At 44.0% G+C, this 19,854-nt stretch overlaps 2 protein-coding genes across 2 annotated transcripts in view; one reads left to right on the forward strand and one right to left on the reverse strand.

Annotated features, from left to right (window-relative positions):
- The window catches only part of aopep (aminopeptidase O (putative)), a gene marked incomplete at its 5' end in the record, with an annotated part of 268,516 nt that extends 257,670 nt beyond the window's left edge, over positions 1-10,846 (forward strand). Inside the window, one exon of the mRNA XM_084323165.1 lies at positions 9,536-10,846. The remainder of the gene's footprint in view (positions 1-9,535) is intronic.
- The window catches only part of LOC311235806 (Fanconi anemia group C protein-like), a 71,020-nt gene continuing 61,981 nt past the window's right edge, over positions 10,816-19,854 (reverse strand). Inside the window, exons 6-7 of the mRNA XM_084323303.1 lie at positions 14,266-14,484; positions 10,816-13,727 (exon numbers count right to left, since the gene is read on the reverse strand). Coding sequence (XP_084179429.1) covers positions 13,557-13,727; positions 14,266-14,484 — 390 coding nt within the window. The 3' untranslated portion in view covers positions 10,816-13,556. The remainder of the gene's footprint in view (positions 13,728-14,265; positions 14,485-19,854) is intronic.

The following is a 19,854-nucleotide window of genomic DNA, read 5'->3' on the forward strand; positions in this document are numbered from 1 at the left end:
ACTTGAGTAATTGTGCTTTGTTACAATACTTAACTACTGTTTTGGGGGATTTGTACTTTACTCGAGTATTATTAGGTTTGTATACTTGTACTGTTACTCAATTACATTTCAGAGGAAAAAACTTACTTTTTACTCCTTACATTTAAAATGCAGACCTACAAAGTACAAATCTCGCAGGTCCAACCATTTTAATTAGTATATTTGTTTCTCTGGCCGAACTAACGTTAACATTATTAATCCTGCGGCCGCAATTTATTTAGAAACAGCCAATCAAATCCCCATCAATGGAAAATGAACCCGCCCATACCCATGCTGATTGGTCCTTGTGCAAGACTAGAAAGCGGGGATCTTTGATTAAACACCTGCTATCAGAGGTTTTTACTTTAACTTTTTAGTACTTAAGTACATTTAAAAGTAGAAACTTTTAACTTTTACTCAAGTGTGTTTTTAGCCAGATACTCTGACTTTTACTTGAGTAAGATTTTGAGACGGTACCCATACTTTCACTTAAGTATAATTTCTGGGTACTATTTACACCCCTGACCTGATCAGCTACTGCAAACGCAGAAAAGACTTTGCTTTTCCCCCGATAGCTACCATCACTGCATAGCTCATGAATGTTCAGACAAGCTTAATATTCTTGGTTATTTGTGATACTATACACGCAATTATTAGAGTTATTACCGCATTTACTCTCAAACTAATTTAGTCATGGATGTCCGTTTTTGTCACACATACAAGCGCTGTACAGGCGTAGAGGCAGCTCTGTGTAGGAGTGTGTTTCAGGCTGTGTGACGTACAGGCGTAGAGGCAGCTCTGTGTAGGAGTGTGTTTCAGGCTGTGTGACGTACAGGCGTAGAGGCAGCTCTGTGTAGGAGTGTGTTTCAGGCTGTGTGACATACAGGCGTAGAGGCAGCTCTGTGTAGGAGTGTGTTTCAGGCTGTGTGACGTACAGGCGTAGAGGCAGCTCTGTATAGGAGTGTGTTTCAGGCTGTGTGACGTACAGGCGTAGAGGCAGCTCTGTGTAGGAGTGTGTTTCAGGCTGTGTGACGTACAGGTGTAGAGGCAGCTCTGTGTAGGAGTGTGTTTCAGGCTGTGTGACGTACAGGTGTAGAGGCAGCTCTGTGTAGGAGTGTGTTTCAGGCTGTGTGACGTACAGGCGTAGAGGCAGCTCTGTGTAGGAGTGTGTTTCAGGCTGTGTGACATACAGGCAGCTCTGTGTAGGAGTGTGTTTCAGGCTGTGTGACGTACAGGCGTACAGGCAGCTCTGTGTAGGAGTGTGTTTCAGGCTGTGTGACGTACAGGCGTAGAGGCAGCTCTGTATAGGAGTGTGTTTCAGGCTGTGTGACGTACAGGCGTAGAGGCAGCTCTGTATAGGAGTGTGTTTCAGGCTGTGTGACGTACATGTGTAGAGGAAGCTCTGTGTAGGACTGTGTTTCAAGCTGTGTGACGTACAGGCGTAGAGGCAGCTCTGTGTAGGAGTGTGTTTCAGGCTGTGTGACGTACAGGCGTAGAGGCTGCTCTGTGTAGGAGTGTGTTTCAGGCTGTGTGACGTACAGACAGCTCTGTGTAGGAGTGTGTTTCAAGCTGTGTGACGTACTAGTGTTGGCACGATACTGGAATTTCGAACTTCGATACGATACCTTGAAAAGTATCGATATTTGATACCATTTTCGATACCACAGGGAAAAAGGTTCAGTCTTAAAATTTTAAAATTTAAAATGTTTTTTTTTTTTCTTTTTTAATAAATCTTGCTTTTGTTGCTGGTTGATTCTCCTCAGCTTCTCTCTGGTACTATAAGAGAAAATAAATATAACACTTTTAAAACCCTTTGTTTATCTTTAGATCACACATTTAAAAATAACTGTTCATCTCACTTCAATATTTTGTATTGCAGAACATGGTATTTTCTCAAGCAGACAGATGTAAACACTGTAATCTGTGTTGCATGTACCTGACAAACTGAACTGTGTGTATTACAGTCATATTCTGACTTAACTGAATGCACATGTGTGTGTGTGGACTACTGTACTATTACAGGTATTGAAATGAACAATGCAACTTCCTTATAAAAAGAAAATATAATTAATGAATAATTAAATATCGATATTGCGGGAAATGAGTATTGAAACCGTTTTAAATATTCAGAATCGATATGTATCGATTTTTTGATATTTTTGACAACACTATGACGTACATATAAAACGGATTTATATGGTTCTTCAAGGGTTCGATTGTGTATTGTCACCAGTTACCTTCAAGTATGAACCGCTAGCTAGGTTAGTTCAGTTTCAGTCAGAAATATTTTATTAGCAATTGACAACGACATAGTTATGATGTAACGTTATGACAATGCGACATGGCTGCATGTTGTAGTTTGTAGATTAAATAAACTATATTTGTGTGCTTCTTGGAAATACTGCATACAACTGCATGTATAACTATCAGATAGTTATAAGTAAGACTCATTAATGCAGAGGATTAAATGTTTACGGCAAAATATCAGTCTCCATAGTAACCAGGGGGCTGGGCGACGGCCAAGTGGAACATCCCTCCTGCGGTCTACTCCTGCCTGACAGGCTAATCCACCTGTCACTCAACCACACGGAACGAGTGGTTAAAATGAACCCAGAGAACTTGGGCCTGGCCTCCTGTGCCTACTGAGCTGATAACAGTTCTACAGAACCACTGGCTCAGTTCAGCAGGAACAGGAGTCCGGCCTGCTCCCCGCACGCCCAGAACCACCGCACCAGAACTCACCAGAACTCACCAGAACTCACTGTTCAACACTTCCTCTGGTCGACCCTCCTTCCAGTTTGCTGCTCCCAGCGGTTGGAACGAGATGCAGAAGACGTTGAAAATGGACAAATTGATCCCCTCGCTACTTTTAACCCTTTCACTGCCACACAACAGCCGGTTAACCCTTTCACTGTGACAATACAGAAGGTTAGCCCTTTACTATCACACAACCGACGGCGATGCTCCATCATTAGCTCCGCGAGCATCGCCGTCGGTTATGTGATAGTAAGGGGTTAACCTTCTGTTGTGTGGCAGTGAAAGGGTTAAGGACTCGATCACAGAGTTGTTTACACACACCTGCAAACTGTCACCCAGCCTTTTAACTGTTCTGTGTCTGTTCTGTGTACAGTGTTGTTGACATGTATTTGGTTGTTTGATGTGTGTTTTAATTACTTCCCTTACCCTGAGAGAGGGAGGTTTGCCCTGAGTGGGAGGTTCAAAGGGTCAAATTGGGTATCAAACAGGAGGGAAGACAGATTTTTTTTTTTAAGAATAAAATTTTATTAATCGAGATCTACTTGAAATCAGCCCGCGATCTACCTGTCGATCGCGATCGACTGGTTGGGCACCACTGCTCTACTGCGTGACTTTAAATTTTGTGGGGGAAAAAAATATTTCACCCCATTTTTTTTTAAAGATTTTCAGTTTTTTTGTAATGTCAGATTGAAAATAATACAATCTTTTATTCAACTTCAGCCCTGATCATAACACCACATATTCATTTTATAATTCTAACCCTTTAAATGCCAGTGTGTGTGATGGCATATATTTGCAATATATCAAATGCAAAGTAGATTTTTCTGGGGGGGATTATTACAGGCTAGCATGTGTCAATGATTAGCAACAACAGTTTTTTGTAAGGGTCCCGCCTCCACCAATCACATGCGGCTCCCTTTGTGTGTGTGAGAGCAAGAGAGGGAGAGAGAGAGAGAGATAGTTCTCCAACTTGTGTGAGTTGCAGTGATCTCCTGGTTGTTCCTCACCTAGGTTATCTAACTATTGCGCTGCTGCAACTAGAAACACTGGCCTGGCCTGCTTCTAAGTTCAGTGGCCTGACTGCATACATTTATTTTTAATTTTCTTTATTAACATTTCTTTTTGGTTCATTATACAACTGATATAATACCATTATATCATTATACAACTGATATAATACCATATAATACCATGTAGTACCCTGTACTACCATATACCATATAGTAACCTGTACTACCATATAATACCCTGTAGTAGTACCCTGTACTACCGTATAATACCCTGTAGTGCCCTGTACTACCATATAATACCCTGTAGTGCCCTGTACTACCATATAATACCCTGTAGTACCCTGTACTACCATATAATACCCTGTAGTGCCATGTACTACCATATAATACAATGTAGTAACCTGTACTACCATATAATACCCTGTAGTGCCCTGTACTACCATATAATACCCTGTACTACCATATAATACCCTGTAGTACCCTGTACTACCATATAATACCCTGTAGTGCCATGTACTACCATATAATACGATGTAGTAACCTGTACTACCATATAATACCCTGTAGTGCCCTGTACTACCATATAATACCCTGTAGTACCATATAATACCCTGTAGTGCCCTGTACTACCATATAATACCCTGTAGTGCCCTGTACTACCATATAATACCCTGTAGTGCCATGTACTACCATATAATACGATGTAGTAACCTGTGTTACAGGCTGGGCTACAGCTCCGCCTGGTGGGCGTGCTGGGCCGGTGCCCGTATGGTATATTACGTGTCTCACTTCCTGGGGAAGTTGTGGTTTGTTTACTTGTGCTTTCCAATACACGGCATTAAGAACCAGCGCGACTTGACTCTTTCATTGTATAGCTACACTTGCAAACATGGTGTCAGAAGTGGAACTAGGAGGACCCAAAGAGGATTTATATACGGCCCGAAACAGCTGTTTGCAATAACAGCGGACGTTTATGTGTTGTTTGGGTGAGAGTTTGTGGCGACAATGGCATCCAGCATTCCGCCTCCGGAGCCAATGAAAATGACGGGAGACATTCACGGCAACTGGGTGAGCTTTCAAGCGGAGTTCGAGGACTATCTGCTCGCGACCGGGCTCAGCGAGAAAGCAAAGCCAGTACAGGCGGCGGCGCTCAGACGGTTAATGGGGAACGACTGTCGTCATATTTATAAACACAACCTGGGACTCACCGTGGAGCAACAAAAAGATGTGGGGGCTATTCTGACAGCACTGCAGCAATACTTCACACCAGCTAAGAACGTGATATTCGAGAGGTACGTTTTTGGCAACTTGAAACAGGAGGATGGAGAGCTGTTTGATGCTTTTGTTACAAGACTGAGAGAAAAGGCTGCCTCTTGTGAATATGGAGCTATTAAAGATGAACTCATAAGAGACAGGCTTGTCCTAGGGATAACTGATGAGGGCGCTAGACGTCGCTTATTAAGAGAAAAGGACCTTAAATTGGATCAGGCCATCATTATTTGTCGGGCAGCTGAGGTCATGGACAGTAGGTTAAAGACCATGTCTCTGGGCAGCGGCAGCTCCAGGCCTGGGGACAGCGTTAACGCCACACAAGGGCAGCGATATGGATGGAGGCCTGCCAGCAGGCCATCCGAGGCCAACACATCGGCACAGCCACAGAACATGAGACACTGGTGAATGCAAGTACTGTGGCACACGGCACAAACGTGGGCGTGACCAGTGCCCCGCCTTTGGTAAATCATGCCGTTCATGTGGCACGGCTAACCATTTTGCAAAAGTTTGCATGAAAAGAGGCCAGCAGGCTCGCCAGTTAAATGCTGTGGATGACCCATGGCCAGGGGAACTGGAGGACAGCGACCGGGAGGAGAGAGACGTGTACACAGCAGAGCGTGGGGGCTGTGAACACTCAAGGGAAAAAGTGGTTTGTCAACCTACCACTGCAAAAAGGCCTCCAAAGGTGCCAGCTCGACTCGGGAGCCACATGCAATGTGATGAGCATCAAGGACAAATCAAGACTGGCACCTAGAACACCCCTTCAGAAGAGCTTCATCAAACTGAAACTTTACAACAGTGAGTGGATGAGCTCGTTGGGGGTGTACAGCACACAATGCGTCATTAGGGGTAAGACGCACAGACTGGACTTTGAAGTCGTACATACTGGCCAGAGGTCCTTGCTTTCGGGGGAGACATGTGAGAGGCTTGGTCTGATACGCTTCACCATTCCTGAGGAGCTGAATAAAGTGGAGCACTGCAGGAAGGTGTCACTGACCAAAGAGTGGCTCGTCAGCACCTACCATGATGTGTTCACCAGCCCTGTTGAGTCTCTGCCCGGTGATATTCACTTTGAGCTGGACAGCACGGTGGCGCCAGTGCAGTGTGCTCCCAGGAACGTTCCAGTGGCCCTGAAGGCAGCTGTTAAAGCACAGCTGGATAAATATGAAGAAGATGGGCACTTGACCACAGTCACTCGACCCACGGACTGGATTAGCAATCTGGTCATAGTAAAAAGGCCAGACAAATTGAGACTATGTATAGACCCAAAGCCCCTTAACCGAGCTCTGAAACGGTCCCATTACCTGATGCCCACTTTGGATGACGTGCTGTATAAGCTGCCAAAGGCACGTATATTCACGCTGGTAGATGCACGGGATGCATTTTTACAGTGCCGTTTGGACGAAGAGAGCAGCCTGATGACAACGTTCTGGACACCGTGGGGTAGGAAACGTTGGCTAAAACTCCCTTTCTCAGGCTGCAGCTGGTTTAAAAGCGAAAGTAAACCGGCTTCTCTGCTGGCTGTAGCTCCAGGGGAGTTGAACAGTTCTGGCTCTGCTAGTTTATTTTCGATCTTTTGGCGCTTTTTTGGTGGACAAACCACCGCACATGTGCACCGTGACTCGTGACTGGAGTCTAGTTCTGCTAGCACACATAGCCTACTGTGTACAGACGGTTTCAACCTGTATTTTAAATTAGAAAGCAAACAAAATAAATGGACAAGAGAAAAATAAATCTCAATTTGGTCAGTATTGTCATTTGGACAAGCTAAGCCATTACTTTAAGTTGCAGGCAAGAAAGACAAGTCTGTCCACTGTCTCTGGTTTTAAAACTGCCCTGTTGCAGGTCAAAGAAAAAAAAATTCGATATCGATTATTAAAATATATCGCAATATTTATCGTTATCGTTATATCGCCCAGCCCTATTACATGGTATTATATGGTAGTACAGGGTACTACATGGTATTATATGGTAGTACAGGGTACTACATGGTATTATATAGTAGTACATGAAGAAGGCGCCACCCAGACGTTCGGGCGAACCGCGCCTGGTGGCCCACCCCAAGGGCGTGAGACCCCTCTACATATGTTCAGATCCATTCCGTCATCATCCCCCAGACATGAACGAGAATCCGTCGAAAACCAACACAGGTCGTGGGATTTGGTCGTCGGAAGAGGAAAAACCCCCATCTCAGTTGCTTTATAAAAACGCAGTTTTAACCACAAGCAACCAAGGCGTGCCAGTCAGTCGCCTGTTTACAGCGAGCTAGCCCTATACGTGCGTCGGGACACACCCCCATCAATGAACAGGCTATTTAGACCTGTCATTGAATCCCCAAGGCGCCCAGGGGAACGACAAGAGGGGTGTGACACTCCCTAACTCCAACACTTTTTGAATAGAAAAGAAGGAAGCATCAACAGTATGTATCCCAGTCTACACAGCCGGGGGTAACATTTTTTCACATTTTTACATCCCACCACCCTCTCATAGGAAGGAGACGGGGATCCCCAGAGAGACTTCCCACGCGAGCTGTACAGATTGAAAAGAATATATTGCACCTTGAGCCATGTAAAAAATTGGTTTTAGGGCTCTCCGGGGAAGAGGCACTGAACCCATACACACTCAATAATCGAATTGAATCGAATACATAATAAAAATTCATGGTTTGTTGTGTTCTTTATCAGTAGTTTATAAATGTATGTTATGGCAATTTATGATGTATTTTTGTAAGTTTGGGTCCCGGGGAAACACCAAATATCTCTTTTGGGTCTCGAGCTGAAAAAGTTTGGGAACCCTTGCAGTAGAGTGTTAAACTGTTAAACAGTAATCCAGATCTATTTTATTGCACTGTAAAAAATGTTTTATGTCTGCACTTTAGGCGCTCATTTTATGTCTTGTCTATTCTATTTTATTGCACTGCACTATTTTACCTTACTATCTTCTATCTATCTTACTCTTTTGTCTATTTAAAACTGAATCAAACCATAAACAAGTTGGCCCGTTAGATCCTAATGTGAAAAACTGTGATTTTATATGTCTGCACTTTATGTGCTCATTTTATGCCTGTCTTTTTTCTGTTGTGAAGCACTTTGAGCTGCAGTTTCTGTATGAAAGGTGCTATACAAATGAAGTTTATCATTATTATTACCTCTGTGATGTATGTCTCGTCTGTCTCTTTTCTATTTTATTTTATTATTTTATTTCCCTGTTACCCAGGGATTTAAAGCAAAAAAATCGTTTTAAGGGTGCCTACTTGTTTCGGTTTCGTCGATAATCCAATGTACAGTTACCCCCCCCCACCCCACCCACCCAACCACCTCCTCATAACCTAACAGACTAACTTGTCTTGCTCAAGACTTGTTTATGAGTTTTAATAAGAGAGCACTGTATCTCTCTCAAATGCATGGTAGACGGCAACAGAACAATTTAGATTGACAGTCGAGTCTGCCAATTACGTCACACCGCTTGCACCCGCCTCTGCTGTTCTTACCACCAATCGGCAAGCGCTTATTAGTTTTTTAAAGTCCGCCATTGATTTACACGAGAGAATCAATAACAAAAATACCGGAGCTAATAACAGGAGTACTAAACGAGGCATGATGATTTTACTGCAACGAATGTTATAATAAAAGCTTTTCTATACATTTGTCTGATTGAAAACTTTATTAACAGATTGCAGAATGGGTACAATTCAGTACGGGCTCTCTGAGCAAAGGAAGGAACGGAGATATGAATGACCAACAACAATGCTATATGGTCGGGTAAATACGCTGATGTTATTGAACGTGTAACTATAACGTTAATGCCAAAAAACGAATGCCTTTGTTAATCATAGTAACTTTGATGCAGTAGCGCGTGTGTGTGTGGGGGCCGGGTTGTGCAGGTCGCTTGACTGAAACCTTTTTCTACTATTAGCGCAATCCGGTCTCTGAAGTCGCTGCGTCCTGCCGATTGCTCGCAAATGACTATGCTTGGCGCGGCAGGAAAAAAAGGTTAAAATCCGTCACGACTCCGAATCAAATGACGGAACTCGGAATCAAATGGACGGAATTCCGTCTTAAGACGGAACGCTTTAATGCCTGCACTGTTACCCTACGAGAGGCCTTTTCGTCCAGTCATTGTAAATAACACTTTGTTCTTAATTGACCTGCCTCGTTAAATAAAAAATAGATAAAACCATCTGGTGCATGAGATCAATAATCTTCTGCAGTGCCTCAAGTTCAAGTGTTGTTTTATTTGTCACATATACGGTACATATTACAGTGGTTCTGTATGAGCCTCCTGAGATTGTGCTTCATACAGTAAAGGAGTAAAAGACCAAACACTATACAAAACAAAAATGTGAATAAAAAAATTCAAAACTAAAAAAATGAGGTAGTGCAAATCATTTAGTAATACATAGATTCAGTATGTTTGTTTTTAGACCATCTAGCCGTTCAGTGATCATGTGATTTACACACAGTGCATGTCTTCTTCAGGGCATGGAATCCAGCTGGAGACACCGGGGAACTCTGCACAGAGCGCCTCCTCCTGGCGGGAGCGTGAACAGCGTGGGATCGACCCTAACCCACGCAGGATACAGGATCCCGTAGGAAACGCTGGAGATTTGAGTGGCTCTGGAGGTAGAGCAGTCGTCTGGTAATCCGGAGGTTCCCCGGTTCGATTCCCACTCCTTCCGGGCTGCGTGTCGAAGTGTCCTTGAGCAAGACACTTAACCCCTTAATTGCTCCCGATGAGCAGGTTGGCACCTTGCACGGTCGCCTCCGCCGTCGGTGTGTGAGTGGGTCAAATGTGAGGAACTAATATTGTAAAGCGCTTTGGATCAAATGTTCTCATGCTGTTGGGAGTGGTAACAAAACAAAACCCAAGCATTCAGATCTTGATTTTGGCAGCGAGTACGTGGGTTGTGATTGAAGCCTCAAAGCGTTTAACCCTTTCACTGCCACACTACCAAACGATTAACCCTTTCACTGACACACACCAGCAGGTTAACCCTTTCACTACCACACTACAGAAGTGTGTTAACCTTCTGTAGTGTGGTAGTGAAAGGGTTAAGTGTGAGGTCAGCCCTATTGGTGACATAGCGTGTACTGTATACAGTATGTTAAAGGACTCGTCTGGTCCCAGTCATGTTACACATGTGAACTTCACACTCCAACCGGAAAAAACAATGGAAGAACATTATTGCTTTGATCAAAAACCCAACCTCCTTGAACAATGGAGAGCCTTCCTCCGATAGACCACCGCAACAGCTCATGGGAGAGAGAGCGCACAGGGATAAAAATTTATGAATGTTGATGAGAGCCTTGACGTAAGTGGTTGTAGCTACGGCTGTGGGGGCGCTGGAGACATGAGCCAATAGAACTTTTTATACGTCTCCTCAACACAGATTATCAACAGAGAGACTCCCTGGGCAATCTGTGCATTGCGCCGGGTTGGGGAGTAGGTGCGGAAAGGTGACTATAGCTCGGCCGGGAAAGGGCCGATCGACTCGGGGTAGGTCTCTCCGTGTTCAGGAGACTCAGGCGTATATAAAAGTATATTGGATCATGACTCCAGCACCCCCCCCCACAGCCGTAGCTACAACCACTTAATGTCAAGGCTCTCATCCACATTCGTTCATTTTCTCCCGCCGCACGCTCTCCCATGAGCTCCATGTAACGCGGAAGTGCAGTGATCTATGGCAGTGGTTCCCAAAGTCGGGGTCGCGACCCAAAGGTGGGCCGCGAGCAGCCACGGATGGGCCGCGAGATGAGTAAAAAAAAAAAAAAAAAAAAAAAAAAAAAGAAGCAGGCCAGGACAGTGTTTCTAGTTGTATTCTAAAATTATTTTCTATTGTATTCTAAAATGTGACTATATGGTTTTATATTAACTTAATAAATAAACAAAAACGAAAAATCTACTTATTTCAACGAACATTTCAAACTAAATAACAGATTATACACATAAAACGCTGAAAACAACCGAAGCAACAATAGTATTTTAACACTTTGGTTGCCTAAGGTTAAATTAATGATATACCATAGATTGCCAGCGCTATTTGTCTATGGAGAAAGTCCCCTTCTTTGCAGGGCTATAACTTTTTAAATTCTATTGCTACATTGCCATTCTTAGGGCCCATTCAAAGTCCTATATGTATTGTTCATTGTGTAGCAACGTTAAACTTTTTCATTCACATATTCATAGTAAAGTATGGTCTAATGTATAAGTATGTTTTCATCTCTTTCTGCAGCTTTCTCCAGAACGTGATATATAGCCCCAAATGCATTATATTGATGATGAAATACAGTTTGATGGCAATCAGCGCGATATAAAAAATTCCAACTAGACGTACTTCTAGAAGTTACTACACGTCATCTGATGTTGACCGGATGGGCGAGGGCAGCGTTATACCAATCATCTAATGTGGGTCAAATGTTGATAATATCAGTTATTATCGAAGACGGTAACGTTACACGCTGAAACTCACCCCAGTCTCCACGCGCCGTTGGGCGATCATCGTCGAGTAGAAATTGTATCATTATGGGATATATTATTACCCGGTCCATCTCCAGCTTGTATAATGGTATATACGTCCAAATCATGTTGTTTATCGAGTTATTGGCAATCGATCGCTATGTAGAGTGACGAGCTAGAGTCACGGGACATGTACCGAGTGGCCGGAAGCAATACGGACGTCTAGCAAAACCTCTAATGCGCTTCCTGTTAAGCGCTTGCGCCGATCGGCCACCAGATGGCGCTCCTGAACCGCCAGAGAGCTCAGTGGGTCCTGCTGGTGGATCTCAGGCCAGCGGAGGGACATTATGAATCCGATCGCAGATTTTTGAAATATTGATATAAAGACGACGTACAGCGTCCCCCGGTAACTTTAGCATGGCCAGCAAAGACGTCTAAAGACGGCTCCCGGCAGTCAAAGTGTTAATGAGGCTATTATTATTATCATTATTATTTTGCAACAAGTTAGCCCTCTCATAAATAGCACATATAAATGAATAACTAACTTGAACTAACTTAATAGGATTGAAGTGATATTTGGCTTAAAAAATCGGTCGCCTGAAAAAAAAAAAAAAAAAAAAAGCCAGACGATGTGCATTGGGCCGCGGCTCTCTGACGCCTTATTTTCTGGGCCCCGGCCAGAAAAGTTTGGGAACCCCTGATCTATGGTACCTAGGAAAACTGTCCTCTGATGGTACCCTCCAGAGAACCTTCCTCTGAGGTCACAGGGACAGAGGGATCAGGACAGGGTCACAGCTCTGAGGTCACAGGACAGGGCATGCACTGTCTCAGTCTACATCTAATTCCCCTAGAGCTGTGCGTGTGTGTGTCTGTGTGTTTAGTCTGAGGCTATGCTCTGATTCTAAAAGAGTTTACACTGGAAATACTTTCAGGTGAGTTGTTTTCATACATAACAACTTAGCTCACGTTGTACCGAGTAATGCCCCCGCTTTGAGAAGATATTCAAGATTGTTTATCGTCATGTGCACACAGTTAAAACCCTTTCACTAGCACACTACAGACGGTGACCGTGGGAGTGTTCTAACGTCTGATGATGTGAAGACGATGTTTTCTTTTGACTCAATGATTTCATTGTGAAACCTTTTTACCTTGATATTTCGTGTAGTAGTGGTAGTACAATAAAAATAAAGATTCCAACCAAAAAATATTGTACGAGTTTTATTCATGTCATCGCAGAAAATATATATCAAGACATACCTGAGAAAATAACTATGGACTGGTCATTATATGCAATATTTGGATATTATACAACGGCGTTAGATGCTTATTTTGTGTGGTGGCCAAAATACGTAAGATACACACCAGTAGAAGAACAATATTTCTACAAATTTATTTACAAATATGGCAACACTATAGAACATGCCAGCATAAGTAAAGAAGAAACATATTTCATAATATCGATTCAGTATTGTTGATGTGCATCATGTACACATTCAGTATTGTTAATGTACACATTCAGTATTGTTGATGTGTACATATTCAGTATTGTTGATGTATACTGAATTGTTGATGTACACATTCAGTATTGTACAAATCGATCTCATCCACCAAAGCGACCGAGGAGGCGACCCTAAAGATGTTGGAGAAGTTATCCTTGACATACTGCAGGTTCTCCGGAGGAATAAATAAAGTGTGATGTTGGGGCTCTGTGTGTGTGTGTGTGTGTGTGTGTGTGTGTCTCAGGAGGGCTCTGTGTGTGTGTGTGAGTGTGTGCGTGTGTGTGTGTCTGTGTCTCAGGAGGGCTCTGTGTGTGTGTGTGTGTGTGTGTGTGTCTCTCTCTCAGGAGGGCTCTGTGTGTGTGTGTGTGTGTGTGTGTGTCTCTCTCTCAGGAGGGCTCTGTGTGTGTGTGTGTGTCTCAGGAGGGCTGTGTGTGTGTCTGTGTGTGTGTCTCAGGAGGGCTCTGTGTGTGTGTGTGTGTGTGTGTGTGTGTGTGTGTGTGTGTGTGTGTCTCAGGAGGGCTGTGTGTGTGTCTGTGTGTCTCTCTCAGGAGGGCTGTGTGTGTGTGAGTGTGTCCTGAAGAGACCTGATCCTGAGCTGAACTGCCTGGCTGAGGGCACAGAGGCTGGAGTTGGACCAGCAGCCTGTGTTTAGTCTGAGCTCCACAGAGCTGAGAACACAGAGAGCTTCAGCCAGAAGACCACTGCGCTGCACCACCTGAGAGAGGAGACACACACACACACACACATGGTTAGCACTGCTGCCTCACAGCAAGAAGGTCCTGGGTTCGAACCCCAGCAGGAGGCCTCTCTGTGTGGAGTTTGCATGTTCTCCCCGTGTTCGCGTGGGTTTCCTCCGGGTACTCTGGTTTCCTCCCACACCATAAAGACATGCATGGTAGGCAGGGACTACAGATGAAAACCAGCTCATTAGCTAATTCTGGCACATTTACATTGATGTGGAAACTGAAGATGTTGATTAATGTGCACTGTCCCTGGGTAAAAAATTAATAAATAAACGTAAAGGTGACATAACACGATCATTTTCTGTCTAATTAATTAATCAAATTAACACGATAAACTGACAGCCCTAATTCTTACACAATAAAGAAAAATCATCATGCGATTAAATGCATAAATTCTTAAAACTTTTCATTATTTATGTAGTTAATCGAAATTAATGCGATAAAGTCCCAGCCCTAATTATTTATAAAAGAAGAACCGAGTGAAACAGACAACACCGATCGTCTCCTCACCGTCTGCAAGATGTCCGCCGCTCCGCCCAGGGGCTTCTGGGAGAACACCGCCACACCGACCAGGAGGCTGAGCACCAACCGTGGGGCTGGAGACGGCTGCTCCAGGGGGCGGGCCGACAGCAGGTCGACCAATGACTGCAGGTGGTCGGTGGCAGGAAGGGGAGGGGCAGAGAGCAGGAAGAGGGACCTCAGGTGCTCCCATGCCTCTCTGGCCGTCGCCTGGAAGCAAATATTAATAATCAACTTTCAAATTGAATGTCAAACCCTGTGGGGTCTATTTATACAAATATGTACAAATTAAAGTTATATATACAAATATGTACATGAAGACTATATACAATTATGTATATGAAGCCTATATATATACAAATATGTACATGAAGGTTATATAATGTCTACATGAAGGCTATATATACAAATATGTACATGAAGGTTATATAATGTGTACATGAAGGCTATATACAAATATGTACATGAAGGTTATATAATGTCTACATGAAGGCTATATACAAATATGTACATGAAGGTTATATAATGTCTACATGAAGGCTATATATACAAATATGTACATGAAGGTTATATAATGTGTACATGAAGGCTATATACAAATATGTACATGAAGGTTATATAATATGTACATGAAGGTTATATAATATGTACATGAAGGCTATATACAAATATGTACATGAAGGTTATATAATATGTACATGAAGGTTATATAATATGTACATGAATAGGGTTGGGCACCGAGAACCGGTTCTAATAGGAACCGGTTCCTAACTTCCGGTTCTGGAACCGGAAGTAACATATTTGCATTTCGATTCTTAATTTCGATAAAAAAAAATTAGTTGTTAATTAATACCCTAGTTACAGTACAGCAACCAAATTAAACTGTATCAAGTCAACTGACAATGTGAATAGTATGAAAAAAATGTACGATTTTTCAAAAAAAATTAAAATCTCCTGCGAAATGAGCTGTGACCTGTTTTGACCTGCACCTCAAAGAATCGGAATCGAGAATCGTTTAGAACAGGAATAGAAATGGAGAATCGGAATCGGAACCGGAATCGTTCAAATCCAAACGATGCCCAACCCTGTACATGAAGGTTATATAATATGTACATGAAGGTTATATAATATGTACATGAAGGTTATATAATATGTACATGAAGGTTATATAATGTGTACATGAAGGTTATATAATGTGTACATGAAGGTTATATAATGTGTACATGAAGGTTATATAATATGTACATGAAGGTTATATAATATGTACATGAAGGTTATATAATATGTACATGAAGGTTATATAATATGTACATGAAGGTTATATAATGTGTACATGAAGGTTATATAATATGTACATGCAGGTTATATAATGTGTACATGAAGGTTATATAATATGTACATGAAGGTTATATAATGTGTACATGAATGTTATATAATATGTACATGAAGGTTATATAATGTGTACATGAAGGTTATATAATATGTACATGAAGGTTATATAATGTGTACATGAAGGCTATATAATATGTACATGAAGGTTATATAATGTGTACATGAAGGCTATATATACAAATATGTACATGAAGGTTATATAATGTGTACATGAAGGTTATATAATATGTACATGAAGGTTATATAATATGTACATGAAGGTTATATAATATGTACATGAAGGCTATATAATATGTACATGAAGGTTATATAATATGTACATGAAGGTTATATAATATGTACATGAAGGCTATATAATATATACATGAAGGTTATATAATATGTACATGAAGGTTGTAACTGAGGGGTACAATTCCCTGACTGTATTACTAGATATGATACTTACTACCACTACCTTTGTACTTAATATTCGGCCACCCAGTACACGGCATAAATATATTATGATGAACACTGTCACGTAGATGAAACGGATCCAACACAAATGTACGAATTAGAAATAGGTCTTTATTTCTACACAGCGATGGTGTGTAGAGCAAGCACTTAATCAAATCAATCACATTTATGAATGGAAATTAGTATGCACTTTTATGGCAAGAGTATTCGTCGGTATATCAATAGAGAATGTCCAATCTCTGAAGGCGCAGGTGGTACATATACGACCTGGAATAGTTTAAGGAATAACAGCAATGATACTTTAATGATTATATACTGGATACGCTAGGGGGGGTTAATCCGGTCGCTTGTAAGCCGACAGGAGTAGGAAGGGGGGGGGGGTAGAATCCGGCTGCCTCATCCGGCCAAGGGTATCCCAGGTGAACCCACTGTAGTGCCGTTCAATGCGCCGGCGATCCTTGGACCACAGATGAAAGCAGATGGACTCTTTGTGGGCCGGCTTCCTCCGGTCCACGGAGGAGAGACGTGAAGCGACCTCGTCTTGCAGAGCGTCTCCTCACCTTGCGTCCTCTCCAGGGGGGGGGGGGGTTCCAACACACGGCAGTGTCGGGGGTCTTTATCCATGGAATAATCAATGTATACAAAGCATAATCCGTGCCTGGGAAGGCGGGCTGTCGTCGGTAGAATAATCCGGTATACAGGTCCACTCGCTCGTCGGCTCTGGGGCTCCTCGGGTGCAGCTTCACGTGGGGTCAACCACCCTGGATAAGCAGCCAGTTCTCTGCCCGAAACGATGGGGTACTGACTACGGTAGTATTCTCACCGCACGAAGCACTATATATTAACAGACTATTATTAGCTTAATAGACTACGTCCAACTCGACGATATAGTGCCAAATATGACTATTCAAATATTAATATACACGATGTCTCAATACCGATGGTAGGCGAACTTGGCCTTACTCCCACACGTGGCGTCGCGGGGAGGCTTTACGTCTGTGACTCTATTGGAGGGTAAGAAACTGGACTGAAAAGGAAGTCCTACTTTAGTAGCGCAGTATATATACGCACTATGAACAAATAGTCCCATTAGTGGTGCGGTAGTCAGATTCCTACGCGGAACTAGGACTTGTTCGTACATGTGGAGCGGTACGTTTGAACTGGGTCTGAGGGGTATGGCAGCCTGGCACCAAGGTCTCGACCAATAGTAGAATGGAGACTATTATGGGATGTTCAGTAGGCTAGAATGGACATTCAATGCATATTGTACAAGGAATATACAAGGGATATCAGGGAATATTAGAGAATATACAAATACAATTAAATATATATATATAAATAAATATATATATTCGGTTTAATCTGGCCCTTCACAACAGCCACCCCCTGATTGGTCCCAGACCTAATCAGTTAAACAGAGACAGATTAATCGCGTTGTCTATTTACACATAAGGGTTTGCTGTAGGGGTCAGTCAACTTCACAAAGTCATAGGGTTATAGGGTCATGGTCATCATCGATTGTGTCTGGGAGTCGAGGCAGTTCTATGAGCCTCGCCACGGGACGGGTGTAAGTGCGACCCTGGACGAGCACTTCAGCTGCTCGGACCTTGCCGTCGGCACCGGTGATCACTTTGCTTACGCGGCCGGCCGGCCACATAGCTCTGGGCAGTGATTGATCAATAATCATGACGACTGTTCCTTCTGTCAAATTGTCTCTCTCCTTTACCCACTTCTGGCGGGTCTGTAGAGACGGTAGGTAGTGCAGTAGGAAACTGCTCCAAAACTTGTCGGCTAATACTTGGCTGTACCTCCACATTCGTCGGCCGTTCGCTTCTTCAGGCCGGTACATTGTCTGGGGTAATGCAGGATCTAGCCGCCCCATCAGGAGTGTGTTGGGGGTAACTGGGTCGATATCCGCCACATCACTGGAGACATATCCGAGGGGCTTCGAGTTAAGTACTCCCTCAATCTCCGTGAGGACTGTCATTAGGACTTCTTCCGCCACAGTCTGGGCCCCAAGTACTGCGTACAGGGCTGTCTTTATGGAGCGCACTTCTCGTTCCCAAGTGCCACCGAAGTGGGGTGCGTTTGGGGGGTTGAATTGGAAATCAACCTGTGCTGGAGCGAGGTGGGTCTTAAGTTCTGGGCCCATAGCTTGGAAGCTCTCTCTCAGCTCTCTTTCGCCGCCTTTGAAGTTTGTCCCATGATCGGACAATAGGGTAGACGGTCTTCCTTTCCGTGATGTGAATCTACGGAAGGCCATAAGGAATGAGTCTGTGCTCATGGTCGGGAGAAGCTCGATGTGTATCGCTCTGGTGGTCATGCATTTGAATACAATACCCCACCGCTTCTCGGTTCCTCTTCCTTTCTTTATGTGCAGCGGGCCAAAGCAGTCCATACCCGTTGAGTGGAATGGCTTGTCACCGATTCGGAGGCGACATGGAGGAAGGTCAGCCATCCTTGGTATGCTGGGCTGCGCGCGCCACTTGCGGCAGTCTAGACATGTTCGCTGGAAGCGTCGTACCGCCTCTCTTCCTTGTAGGATCCAGTAACGACGTCTGATTTCCGCGAAGACTCTTTCTGCTCCTGCGTGATGTACATCCTCATCGTATTTCTTTATAATCAGCTCTGTGACCTTGTGTCGGCTGTTCAATACGATCGGGTATTTAATGTCATCCGGTAGATTGGGGGCTCTGCGTAGGCGACCACCCACTCTGATGAGGGTATGAGCGTCGCTCTCGGGGGCCAGATGAATTAATCTGCTGTCGGATGGGACGGGCTTTCCTCCCTGTAGACAGGCCAATTCATCGGGGAACGAGTCTCTCTGGGCTCGCTGCAGTAGAAGCAATTCTGCTTCCTCGTAGTTAGCTGCTGACATATCAGCGGGGGACTTGCACTCCGGGTGGTACCGCAGGAATGTTCTTTGTTGTGCACTCTCTATGGACGTGCAATCGTCTATGTTAGGGTCGGTGGAGGCTACGGTGCTCAATCCACAGAACACAGACTTCTTATTTTCCACCTCCTCTGGACTTGCTTCCCTCGGGATAGGCATGGGCCACTGTCCTTCCGGGAGTCTTAGGAATGCGGGGCCGTCACTGTAGACATTGCGACGGGTGAGGTCATCCAGGGGCATCCCCCGGGTGATGACGTCAGCTGGGTTCTGTTTTGTATCAACGTAGCGCCACTCTGTTTCTCCGGTTAACTCTTCGGTTAAGTCTTGAATCTCGGTGACTCTGACTCCCACGAAGACTTTATACTTGCATGAGTCCGATTGGATCCAGGCGAGTACTGTCGTGGAATCTGACCACAGGATTGTTCTAGACACCGGTATGGTGAGCTCACGTTGGATGAGCGTGGCTAGGTGCGCTCCGGCTAGGGCTGCGCAGAGCTCTAGACGTGGGATAGATTGTTGCTTGCGTGGGGCTATTCTCGAGCGGGCGAGGACAAATGCTGTGTAGATCTCTCCCCCCTGGTCTTGGGCCCGCAAGTAGGCTACTGATCCGTATGCGACCTCTGAGGCGTCACTGAAGACGTGTAAGTCCATTTTACATGTCTCTGGCCTCACCGTGGGTGGGAAGTAGCTTCGGCGCATATTAACGCCTGGGAGTGAGTGGAGCTCCATCTCCCACTCTCTCCAGGTGGATGCAAGGTGTGCGGGAATGGGGTCGTCCCAGCCCTGGTCCTTGTCCCACAATGCTCGTACAATCATTTTTGCCCTGGTGGTGTACGGTAGAA

The sequence above is a fragment of the Notolepis coatsorum genome (genome assembly GCF_963971535.1).
Source record: "Notolepis coatsorum genome assembly, chromosome: 10".
NCBI lineage: Eukaryota > Metazoa > Chordata > Actinopteri > Aulopiformes > Paralepididae > Notolepis > Notolepis coatsorum.